General features: G+C 40.0%; 1 protein-coding gene across 1 annotated transcript in view; it reads left to right on the top strand.

Moving 5' to 3' along the window:
- The first annotated feature begins 1,829 nt into the window (after positions 1-1,829).
- Positions 1,830-12,725, top strand: part of GNS (glucosamine (N-acetyl)-6-sulfatase) — a 56,177-nt gene continuing 45,281 nt past the window's right edge. Inside the window, exons 1-4 of the mRNA XM_046012156.1 lie at positions 1,830-2,181; positions 7,107-7,166; positions 10,030-10,236; positions 12,549-12,614. Of these exons, the coding sequence (XP_045868112.1) occupies positions 1,993-2,181; positions 7,107-7,166; positions 10,030-10,236; positions 12,549-12,614 (522 nt within the window). The 5' untranslated portion in view covers positions 1,830-1,992. The remainder of the gene's footprint in view (positions 2,182-7,106; positions 7,167-10,029; positions 10,237-12,548; positions 12,615-12,725) is intronic.

The following is a 12,725-nucleotide window of genomic DNA, read 5'->3' on the forward strand; positions in this document are numbered from 1 at the left end:
CCCATTAGCCTTATGACGAAGACCAAAATCCTTAACATATAAATTGGGCCCTGTCTACCTCTCTATCTCCTTCTCTCCCTCTGCTCCAACTACACCGGCATCTTTTAGTTCTTTGCACTACCTCAACATCCTCACACATGCTGTACCCTGTGCCTAGGAGACATTCTACCACCCCACTATCCCATTAACAAATTATCTCCGATTTAAACACCTCACAGCCACCGATAATTTATTTCCTCAGCGAATCCATAAATTGCCCCATGCCTGGGTGGCGCAGGTCATGATCTCAAGGTCCTGGGGTAGAGCCCTGCATTGGTCTCTCTGCTCAGCAGGGAGCCTGCTTCCCCCTCTCTCTGCCTGCCTCTCTGCCTACTTATGACCTCTATCAAGTAGTCTTTTTTAAAAAATTAGGTTAGACCCCCACTTCCTTAAAATGTTCATTTCTCTCTTTACTTTTCCTTCATAGCATGTCTCCTTATTTGTAATTATACACTTCTGTGATTATTAGATAGTATATCTTTCTGCAACTAGACTGCAAGTTCCATGAAAAAGGAAGGGTCTCCTCAGCATTAGTCTAGCATCTGGAATAAAGCTAGCTCTTATTTATACAATCTCTGCCATCAGATAGTTCATAAAGTACCCCTGAACCCAAGACCAGTGATATAATCTTACAATTTGGGGCATCAATGCAGGTTCTTCTTTGTGCCAGAAGTCTCCTGGAAGTCTTGGTTTCCTAAGGGATTATTACACCAGTTTGCAAAATGAGCATAGTTTGAGGCTGTAACCCAGTACCTTGACCATCCCGGAACAACTCTGACCAGATTCCCAGAATATTTTTTCTTACAGTAAACCTTTACTTCATTTTGTGAAGATTCTCTTGCCTTCTGTAAACCTATTTTTTTTCAAAAAGTTAACACTTCCTTTTGCATAAGACTTACAGTTGTATATATGACACTTCAAAGTACTCCCACAATTATTTTTAACACATTATAGTGCTTTCGTGAGTTTTAAAACACTTTTCATGCCAGATGGTCTCGCTTAGAGAAAATACACTTTGTTAGGAGCCAGGAGATATAGGCTGTTGCTCTAAGTTGGGAATAAAGCTTGACCCTTCACCTTGCCAGGGATAATTCTGTTTTCATAGACTTTAGCAGACGGCTGAGGTAGAGCTGTACCTGTATTTCTGTATCACAGAAATATTTGGAGCCTTAGTACATGGAATTTTTCCCCCTAAAGATTACTTAATGTGGTTGGGTAACTATGTTTCAGGGGTTTTGTTTTGTTCAATGTGCATATCCTCCAACATCTTGTAAGAGGGCTTTCGAAAATTCACCAAGTAGTATTAGGCTGTCAGGATATCCCTAAATCGTTTGTTTGAAAACACGTTATCAGCTGAGGCTTGGAGTCAAGAAAGCTGAGCCGGAGTCCAGCTTCGAGTGGAACAGGTGAGCTGTAGAGAAAATGAGAAATGATTAAACATAAGGGCTCTCGTAAGTGGCTGTTGACTCGAGAATAAAATACGATAGAGAACAGACTTCGCCCACCAGCTGCTCTTACTATCGGGTAAGCACTCTCCTCCCTTCTTTTAAGCGCTGTGAGCTGACTCCCTCGTTCACTTCATCTTCCCTTCTTTCCATTTGAACCCTCGCACCAAATGTTCACATACACATCGAGAATCCAACCCGAGCCTGAGAACCCCCAACCCGACCGGTTCTTCGCCCCTTGAGCCCACTTCCGGTTTCCGGCCCACGGATCCGCCCTGCCTCCCTTTTGGTTCGCAGTCCCGCCCCGTCGGTCCTCACGTGACCGCAAGGCGTGCTCCGCCCTCTGTCCCCGGTTCACGTGATCGTGCTGGGGGAGAAAACGCCTGACCCCAGCCCCCCGGCCTTTCCCGGCAACGCTTTTCCTCCTGCCGTTCGTCGCCTTTTGGTCTTCAGACACTTGCGCGTCCCTCCACTCGGTCCCGGGGCCACCCCCGGAACCCTGTTTGCCATGTGGCTCCTGCCTCTGGCCCCAAGTGGGCCGCGGCGGAACAGCCCCCGTCACCTGCCTTCCTGCAGCCCGGCGCTGCTGCTGCTGCTGGGCAGCTGCCTGGGGGTCTCTGGGGTGGCGACGGGCTCTCGGAGGCCCAATGTGGTGCTGCTCCTCACCGACGACCAGGACGAAGTGCTCGGCGGCATGGTAACTCTTCTGTTTCTGCCCCGCCCCTCGGTCTCCCCGGCCGACCCCCAGGTTTCTTGTCCTCTTTCCCCATCCCCACTCCCAGTTCCCTCAGCTGGGTGCCTTGACCCTGGATAGTTTTGCTTTTGCCACGTCTGACCCCATACTCAAGTTTGAGGGGCCGCAGGACTCTGTTTCCTTTCTCTCCCGCATCTCTTTTGAGTAGGCACACATGCACGCACCACCCAGAGGTTCGAGCCTGGACCTTAGTGCTGCGGAGTTCGCGTTTATAGCTCAAAATAAACAGGTGGACGCCAGTTAGAGGTGGGCTGAACCAAGGAGGAGCAGGTGCTGGCTAAGAGCACGCAAGCCTTGTTTTTCTTTTGGCTTAGAGGATCTGAGGACAAGTCCAGCTCTCTCTTTAAAGGACCTAGGCCACCTCTGTGTTTGTCTCCATGTACAATGTCTGTGCCCGATATTCAGTAAGTGCTGAGATGAACTAATCTGGTAGATAGGTTGTCGAACTCTTGGGGCTGCGCTTTGCCTCACAAGAATCGAGAGAATTCAATTAGCTTAATTGAACACCTGGCTGATAATTCGCTACTATTGTCCATGTTCCATTTTAAATGTGTTTTGTCATGAGACTTCATTCTTTCTCAGAGTGAATTTTGCTTCTTTATCTTAGAGTTCTGGAATTTATGACCTTCAGGAGCATTACCCAATCCCCTCCTCATGGAGGCCCCAGAAAGTGGCTTTCCCAAGGCAGTTATGTAGTTGAAACAGGTCAAAATTCTGATGAATGCTCTGATCCTGGTTATGGCATTTCTCTTATCTTTAAGAAAATATATATGTCCTTTATTTCTTCCTTTCGGTTCTCTTTTTGTTTTCAGCTAAGTGCTGAGACTATGAAAACACTTCATGCAAGAGGTTCCTAACTTAAATTGTCTGGGAACACCCTACCTCAGTGTCCTTCAAACTGCCGATTTCAACCCATAAGTGCGTTGTGAAATAGTTTAGTGAGTAGCTACCAGATTTTTACTTTCCTGTGGAATAAAGTAGAATAGAAAATGTTGGTGTGATACATATGAGTATATATGATAAAGGTACGCATATCCTTATATGTATTTCTGGATTATGAATGAAGATGTATTTCTTACTCAGGACTGTGTTCACAGTGCTGAGAAACTTTTCTAGTTTATGTTTAAGGTGCTTGCATTTACACTTTGTGCCACATATGCCTCATTGCCTTTTAGTTTCTACTCCACCACATTGACATTGAAGAGTCTCTACTTAATTGCCTTCCTGGAATTTACTTTGTTTTTTCCATTCCCACCACTCCACTGACTCTCCTCACAAAATTCCTTTAAAAAAAACTTTGTGTGTGTGTGTCCTTGAAAAGTGCTTTGTCTAGAAAAGGCAAGCTATCTCTATCAAGAATTAGTAATAGCTTAGTGACTAAAACAATTAAAAGGTCAAGCTTTTGCATCTCTGGTGAAAACAAAAGTTTATCACTGAAATATAAGGTGTTCAGAATTGAGTTTCTTAATTTTTACAGAACACAGATGTGGTCTGTATAGCTTTGAGGTATCTTCTCCTTAACATGTTGTATTTGCTTCTTTAAACCAGTATCAGATTCTTTTTTATAGGTGTTTATACTAAAGAGCCAAAATTAAGTGGGGAACAAGTCAAATTTAATGCTCTCAACTCTCTGGGGTATTCTGGCTTCTCTTGTATCCTTTTCCAGGGTATTCTACCACTAGTTGTCAAGCAGGACTTGAAGGGGAATCACTAAGACAGTAACAGCATTTGAAAACCTGCTTGGAGCCGTGAGAGTGTGAAGTATTTTATACTTGTGTTTCAGTCATAAAAGTCCTCTGCTGTACATATTGTCCTTCCCTTAAATAAGAGGAAACTAATACTTAGAGGGTGTTAAGTAACTTGGCTGAAGTTCATGTAGCTAATAAGGAACAAAGCCAGGTGTCTTATGATCTTGAAGCCCCATTTTTCTCATATTCTAGAATACTGACTTAACAGATGTCATTCCACATACCCACATCAGCTACTCACTTATACTTCAGATCGGAGATTCTTAAGATGTTATTTAGGAACACCAGGGGGATCGTGGAAGTCCTTAATTTATATGTAATACTCTGTATTTTATCTTCAGTTTTGTGGAGAATGAGGTCTCTGGCTCAAAAAGAATTATGAATTGCTGCCATCGTTGGCAAAATAAACCGTAGTCCAATCCACCAGGCCAGCTCAGGTAGAAGGATTCTAGTGCTTCATGTAGTGTGTTATGTAGAATCTTTCAGTCATCTTTGAAATCGTCTTTTATGATCATCTTGAACATTTCCTTGTATTTGTTGCAGGTATCACCTGTGGGACTCTGGTTTTTTGCTTAGGGAATAGTTCCTATTTTTTTATTTTACTTGAATGTTCTGGTGGGATGGATACACTGTTCTTCACTGGTCGCTCTTTCTAAAATCATTCACCCTGGAAAAGGTGACATTTGGTCAAAATTTCAAGGAAGTGAGGGAAGGCGCCATGATGAAATGTAGGGGACGAACACGTCATGTCTTTGCTGAAAACAATTATTAGAAATGTTAAAATTTTATTTCAGAGCAACTGTACATGGAGCCAAAAAAGTAAATGACTCCTTAGGATTTTTATGGAAGGGATTTGCTTTGGACGAGTAAAGTGACACATTTACCCATATCCAGGTATCAGATGGACTGTTCCTTAAGCAGTGTTGTACAGTCTTGACCTGACCAACCTTGTAACTCTCTTTGCTGATATCTTAAGGATCCATTTTAGCATTCAGATTAGCATAGACACAGACATTTTCAGTACAGTGTGGTTCTTGTTCAGGATTTGTTTGATTTAGCAGACATTATGGTTATCACTGTACTGGTGTTAGCAGCATAAAAATTAGTCATTAATACAAATTCTTATTGACACTAAAATCTCTGTGCATCATCTGCTGGCTCCTGTCTAACACTTTGACCTTTTCTTACCCCACAGTCTCCTTTACTTGCTGTGCTACTTCCACCTCATGTGCCTTTTTTCTGTTCCTCACATGTGCGTCTTCTCCGGCAGCCCTTGTCTTTGCTATTCACTCAGCCTGGAAGCACCTTTTCCTGGATCTTAGAATGGCTGGCCTCCTCATCATGTGACTCTGAGTACCCAAGTTACTTTCTGAAAAAGGCCTCTCCTGACCACCCAACCAAAGTCGTTTCCCCCCTCTCCTCCCACCAGTTAAAGGACATCATCCTAGTTTATTCTGTTCATAGCACTTTTCACTGCCTGAAGTGATTGTTTACCTGTTAGTTAAGTCCCCAAGAATACAGAGGTCATGAGATCAAGGACCTTCTGTCTTTTGTTCGTCCTGGCCTCGATCAGTACCTGACACACGTTAAGTATTTAACAAATGGGTTATAATCACATACTATAGTCTTACTATAAATCATATATTCTGGGGCGCATGGGTGGCTCAGTCATTAAGGGTCTGCCTTCAGCTCAGGTCATGGTCCCAGGATCCTGGGATCGAGTCCCACATCGGGCTCCCTGCTCAGCAGGAAGCCTGTTTCTCCCTCTCCCACTCCCCCTGCTTGTGTTCCTTCTCTCACTGTGTCTCTCTCTCTGTCAAATACATAAAATCTTTAAAAAAATAAAAAATAATCAGATATTCTTAGGTAGTGTTGCATATTTATCCAACAGTTTGAGGATTAAGTCCCATATAGTCAACTCACATGGTCCTTTTCCCCATTTATACTTTGTATTCTCATTTCCCCTCCCTCTGTTGTCATAACTCAGATTTCTTGTCAAACCAGTGTTTAATTCAGCCCAATATTCTTTACCTGAAAGTAGCACCCAGTGATGTTTTCTGGAGGATCTCAGTTGGCAACATTGCTTCTGAAGGTTAACGAAGACATAGATCTGTAGCATCTCCTTGGAAACCTATTATGGAGCTACTCATGCAGTTATGAAAGGTCTTCTTAAATAAGTTAGAATTCTCATCCTTTTGAGCTTATGGGTTCTTTAGGTTTTTTTACTATCTATATAAAACAGTGGGAGAGAGTCGTTTATACAGTATTATAAACAAGACCCTTGTTAACATAATCACATATTTAGGTGATCTTTAAGGAATTACTGCACAATAAGGTATACTTAAAACTATACTGAATATGGTCTCAGATTTCAAAGGTACTTCAAAATCATCATGAACTGATTCATAAAATACAACTAAAATTAGAGTCTCTCCAGTGGTCCTTTGTTGTTGTCTGGAATCTAATAAAGATTGTTAGTGTTCCTTTTATTTGTATTTGAATGACCTTCTTCATACTTTTATCCTCACTCTAGGATTTGAGATCATTGTCTATACTACTTGCCACCTGGTTCAGGTCCTTACCTGAAGTCATGATTGGCTTAGTGCATGGGGTTTTGAGCTTGTGATTGAAAAGGATGCATTTGGACTCCATCACTGGTGATATTTGAGTCCTTTTCTGGGCTTCGGGACCTTATCTGGCTCTTGGAATCTAAAAACCTCCCTGTTTTAAAGAGTGGAAGTCTCCTTTCATCTCTTAGCCCACATCCTGCTCCTAAAGATGAATTAATGGAGATCTGCCCTGTCTATCTTGTGAGAGGGCTGGTGACAAAAGAGAGCACCAAAATTTCATTACATTGAAATCAGCATTGCTAGAATAATGCTATCAGCTGTGAACTTTCCCTTCCTGCAGGCATTGTGACCCCACTGCTCTTTTGCATGGGACATAACTGACTGTAACCAAACCTGTTTGGTTCATCTCCTGAAACAGAACTCTTCTGGCGGTTTCTTAGTGTAAAATGGAGCTTATCATTGCCAGTAAGATGCAAAAAACATGAGTTTTGGTCTATGTGGGTTTTTTTATTGGAGGAAATGGCTTAACAGATGATTATTTACTTCGCAGACACCACTAAAGAAAACCAAGGCTCTCATTGGAGAAATGGGGATGACTTTCTCCAGTGCTGTAAGTTTTAAAGCTAACTTAATTTTGTGAGACTTGCTGTTGATGTTCTAAGAAGAAGCATGCTCTTTTGGGGAGCCCTAGTTAAATGCCTGATCTAAAGGAAGGACTTTATTTAATGTGATTTAAATGCTTTTAATTGAAATATTACTTTTTACAATTTGAATCTTAATTGTAGGTATTTTCTAAGCCAGTTTGATTTATAGCTTAGAACTAGAGAATATTTTTTTAAAGCTTTGCTGTTTGAGGTTTGAAAATGGATTGTAAGAATCAAGTAACATTTATGCTATGTAAATTGCTTTGTGGTCAACACTTGCTGGCCACTTTACAAACCCCTATTAACCCTGACAGTCAGCCTGAGAAAGATAATAGCAACCAAACAAAACCAGTATCTTGTGTGTGTGTGTACATACACATATATGTGCATGTCTGAAGTATAAATAGCTATGTCTGTGTAAACATAGATGCAGGAGTGCCTGGGTGGCTCAGTGAATTAAGCATCTGACTGTCCGTCTCAGCTCAGGTCTCGATCTCAGGGTTATGAGTTCAGGCCTGTGTGGAGCCCAAATGAGGGAAGGAAGGAGATGCAAAGAGTTGCAAAGATCCATAATAAAATACTAACAAATCAAATTCAGGAACCATGCACATAACCAAGTAAGTAGTAGCCTAGCTTATCAGGAAATCCATTAAACAGCAACATAGTGTTGTGCTTAAGAGCACAGATTCTGGAGCTGGATCACCTAGTTTTGAATGCTCTCTCTGCCTCTTTTCTAACTGTTTGACGTTGGGCAAGTTATTAACCTCTCCAGTTTCCCATTTGTAACTGGGTGTCCTAAAATCTGTCTCAGGGTTTTGTGATATTAAATGAATATATACATGTAAAGCAAGCACTTGAATATCAGCACCTGATTGCAGTAAATACTGCGTAATAGTGGTTGTTATATTGTCCACCAACAAGATCAGTAGTTGAAAGACAAAAAAAGTAATGTTCATCTTATTAGATGCTTGAAAGTCCTTTGAAATTTTAGCATCCTTTCCTGGTAATTTATTGAACTGTTAGAAGAATGCATCCTTATTATGATGAGTATTTCAAACAAATAGCACACCTTATAATTAAGGTGAAAGACTCAGGCCAATGCTGTTAGAGATGAGACAAGGGCCTAATACTTGTCACTTAATGCTGTTCTGAATTGTCGTGATTGGCACGAGTCCTACAGAATCAACTGGGATATTGGAAAAAGACATATTATTTCCACTTCTTTGTATTTTCTACCCCAAAAAATGTAGAATTGTTCGAAAACTTTAAATTAGTAGCGTTTAGTAAAATAGAAATGAAAAAATAAAAATAATCTCCTCCTATATAACCAGTTAGAGAAGTACTGGGGAGGAGAGAGAAGAGAGCCCATTCATACAGCCGGAAAATGCAGACTCTAGGTATAGCTGCTGGTCAGTAATGGTTAAGACCTATGTTTATAAATAAGGTTACAGAACTTCATTTGTAATGTAATAAAACTGCTTAATAAAAATACTTAATATGTAGGCACAGCCATCATTTTCAGCAGGAAGACCCAACATTAGTTTATTCTAATCAAAATCCCAACAAGATTTTTTTCAGGCTGAATAAAGTGATTCTAAATTCATCTGGAATGATAAATAGGTTAGAACAATCAACGTAATTTCTTAAAGGAGGACATTGCCCTTCCAGATAACAAAATGTAATATGAAGATACAGTAAACAGTTTGATATCAACCAAAAAATAGGTCAGCAGACAAAAAAGCGAAAGGATTAAAAGTCTTGCCAATGTAAAAATTACAGAAGTCAAATAATCTGACAAAATTGAAAAAGCAAAAGTAAAAAATGGCAAATAATTGTAACATGACGGAATCCTTCCTTAACTCAGATTTTATGTAACAAGAAGCTGATGCCCCAGGGAAAAAATGTACCAAAAAAAATGTACAAAGCACATGAACAAGTCATTCACGTAAACACAGTTGGTCAGTATGCATGTGGAGAATGTTCATCCTCACCAGTATTTAAAAATGCCAAATCTAATTTGAAAGCCCAAAGAAATGCCAAGTATTTAATAAGGGATAATACATAATTTTGGCAAGGGTGTACTTGAATGAGCATTCCTTCCCTGTTGGTGCGAGTATAAACTAGTATTATTCTCTGTAAAGTGATTTGGTGATGTGTACTAAGATACAAATAATAGGTAAAATGGGCTAAGTTTATTAATGATAGTAGCTAATAGAAAAATATCATTAGAGTAGAAAAAATAATCTCTGTCTAGTGTATTAAGTGATACAGGAAATATATAAAGCTACAAATTATCCTGAAAATGAACCGGTACCTCTCAGCTACATTAAATTCAAGTAGTAGTCTTTATTTTTGGTTAAGATCTAGCTCCTAGGGGTGCCTGGGTGGCCTAGTTGGTTAAGCATTCAACTTTTGATCTCTGCCCAGGTCTTGATCTCAGGGTCCTGAGTTCAACCTTCACTTTGGGCTCCAAGCTGGGCATGAAGCCTACTACTTAAAAAAAAAAAAAAAAAAAAAAAAAAAACCCTGCTCCTACCATGTAAATATTTCTTTGGCAGATGAGATTGGAATAACTTATTCTGCAGAAAGAAACCAGCTGAAAAAGAAATCTGTTCTCTTGGTTTGTTTACGGTCTCCACTATGTGACTTAAAGCAGCTCTGAAGTGTGTCATGTGTTACCAAAAAAAAAAAAAAACCCAAAAAACTATTTCATGGGAAACTAGAAATTCAAAGTTAGAGTATTAAGCAGCTTTCTTTACTCTCTTTAGAAATGAGGAGAAATCCATCTTTCTTGTGTAACTGGGTTTTTTGCTTCTGTTTGCTTTGTAGTACGTGCCAAGTGCTCTTTGCTGCCCGAGCAGAGCCAGTATCTTGACAGGAAAGTACCCACATAATCATCACGTTGTTAACAACACTTTGGAGGGAAACTGCAGTAGTAAGTCTTGGCAGAAGATCCAAGAACCAAATACTTTCCCAGCAATTCTCAGATCGATGTGTGGTTATCAAACTTTTTTCGCAGGGAAATACTTAAATGAGGTAGGTTGAATGATCTCATTATTCCTTTTTTTTTTTAAACTTTAGAAATGTAAATTAATGTAATTCATGTTTTTAAAATTATTATCCATTTGAGTCATGTTAAAATGTTTTTGGTATAGTTTTCTCCTAATCTGCACATTAAACAAGAATTTACTTACATGAACATATTTACATGATTTAAGTACTATAGTTCTTCTTCCTTTAGATAGCCTCATAGCATTTTTTTTTAATTGTCCTGTGACTGCTGCTGTCTGATGCATCTTCCCCTTTTTCTTCAAGGATTTTGCTTGTCATGTTCGTCTCATGGTATCTTTGTCTCCATTTCCCCTTTATCAGGAAGAGAATGAAGAATTTTTTCCTTCTACCACCTTTCCTTTTTGTTCCCATTTTCGAAAATGTGGAGTGATCACTGATAGAGGGAAAACCCTGAGCCTGGGATATTCAGGCCACTACAGCATTTGGCTTAGTGGTGGGTGTGCTGGCCTCTTGTGCACCTGGATGAAGGGATACCCATTATAGCTGGCCAAGTCCAGATTTCATAGCCCCCAGGTTCACCACATTGGCCTTAGCTATTACTCAGAGTTCAAACTTAGAGGAAATAGTTTATTTGAGAGTGTCTGGGTTCTCTCTCATAGTAAAACGGGATGCAGAACAAAGAAAAGATGTACATTTTCTTACATACTAATTTATCCATGGTTGCTAAAGATACTAATATTTAATCTGAATTTTCTGTTCATTCTTTCCCTCCCCACAACAATTGGGAGAATTTTCAACCTTGTGAGTTGGAAGGTTAAGTCAGTTTGAAAAGAATCATGAGAAATAAGTATAGATACTAGGTTATTGAGATAAGACGTGGGTCATAAAGAGAATTTATACTACTTTGCGTATCAGAGATCACTTAAATGTGTATACAAAATTAGGGACACCTGGGTGACTCAGTCAGTTAAGCATCTACCTTCAGCTCCGGTCATGATCCCAGGGTCCTGGGATTGAGTCTGGCATCGGGCCCCCTGCTTAGGGGGAAGCCTACTTCTTCTCCCTGTCCCTCTGCCTGCTGCTCTTTCTGTTTGTATACTTTCTGTCAAATAAATAAATAATATCTTTTTAAAAAATTCTGTATACAAAATTAGGAGAAATTCATTAAAATACAAAGATTTCTCATAAATTAAATTCTTTCTTAAATGGGCAATAATAAACCTTGTTGAGATAAATGGGATGAATCTCTGGTCACTTAATTCATTTCATCAAATAAATTGAGCTCCAAAAGTAGGTTTCATCATCAGGACAAGTGAAGTTATAAGCTGAGAGCTCATAGTCTGATTATTTTGGTTGTTCTTAACCACAAGTTCAGTTCGAGTGTTCAGTCTTTGCCTTCAGTAACTCCGGAAATGAGATTTGTGGCCTAAGCTATAGGGACTTTTTCTAGAAAGGGCCAGAAGTTAAATATTTGAGCTTTTCTTTTGTGATGACAGTACTCCCCCGACCCACTGCCTTATCCACGGGGAAGCTTCCCCAGACCCCCAGTAGATGTCTGAAACCACGGATAGTACTGAACTCTGTATATACTGTTTCTATCTGTGTATATGCACCCATGATAAAGTTTAACTTAGAAATTAGGCACGGTAAGAGATTAACAACAACTAATAACAATATAGAATAATTGCAACCATAGAGTTCAATAAAAATTATGTGAGTCTTGTGTCTCTCAAAGTGTCTTGTTGCACTGTACTCACCCTTCCTGTGATGATGTGAGATGATAAAATACCTACGTGATAAGAAGAAGAGTGGAGAATGACAGGCATTGTGACCTTCTGTCAAGAGGCTCATTTGCTATTGGACTTCGGTTGACCACTGGTTAACTGAAACCATGGGAAATGAAACTGCAAATAAGGGGGACTCCTGTATTTGACTCTACCGTTGTAGCATGAAAGCAGATAGACATAAACCAAAATGAGTGCACCTGCGTTCCAAAAAAACTTCATCACTGAAATTTCAATTCCCTGTAACTGTCACGTGTCACAAAACACTCCTCTATTGATTGCTACTTGTATTTTTTAATGGAAAAAAATTCTTAGCTTACTGATCATATAAAACAGTTGGCTGGCTAGATTTGGCCTACGGCCATAGCTTACAAACTCCTTCAGTAGTTCCTAGGTTTTAGTGTTCTTTACTTTTTGACTGGGTTCATGTGTTTGGGAAAATTGAATATCTGGTTTCAGGCACTGATCTGAAAGGATTCTAAAAGCTTCCTCTTTCTTATTGATCTGGTCATAGCTAAGCATTTCTGATGTCCTGCTTGTCTTGCTTTTCAGTATGGAGCCCCAGATGCAGGTGGACTAGAACACGTTCCTCTTGGCTGGAGTTATTGGTATGCCTTGGTGAGTGATTATTGAAGCCGGTGACAGTTACACACATAGCCCTACAGGTGTAGAATATGTTTACTCTCTCATTTAGCTCTGATTTTGACTTAAGTTGCTCTGCGTTTATGA

This window comes from Meles meles, chromosome 7 (assembly GCF_922984935.1).
Source record: "Meles meles chromosome 7, mMelMel3.1 paternal haplotype, whole genome shotgun sequence".
NCBI lineage: Eukaryota > Metazoa > Chordata > Mammalia > Carnivora > Mustelidae > Meles > Meles meles.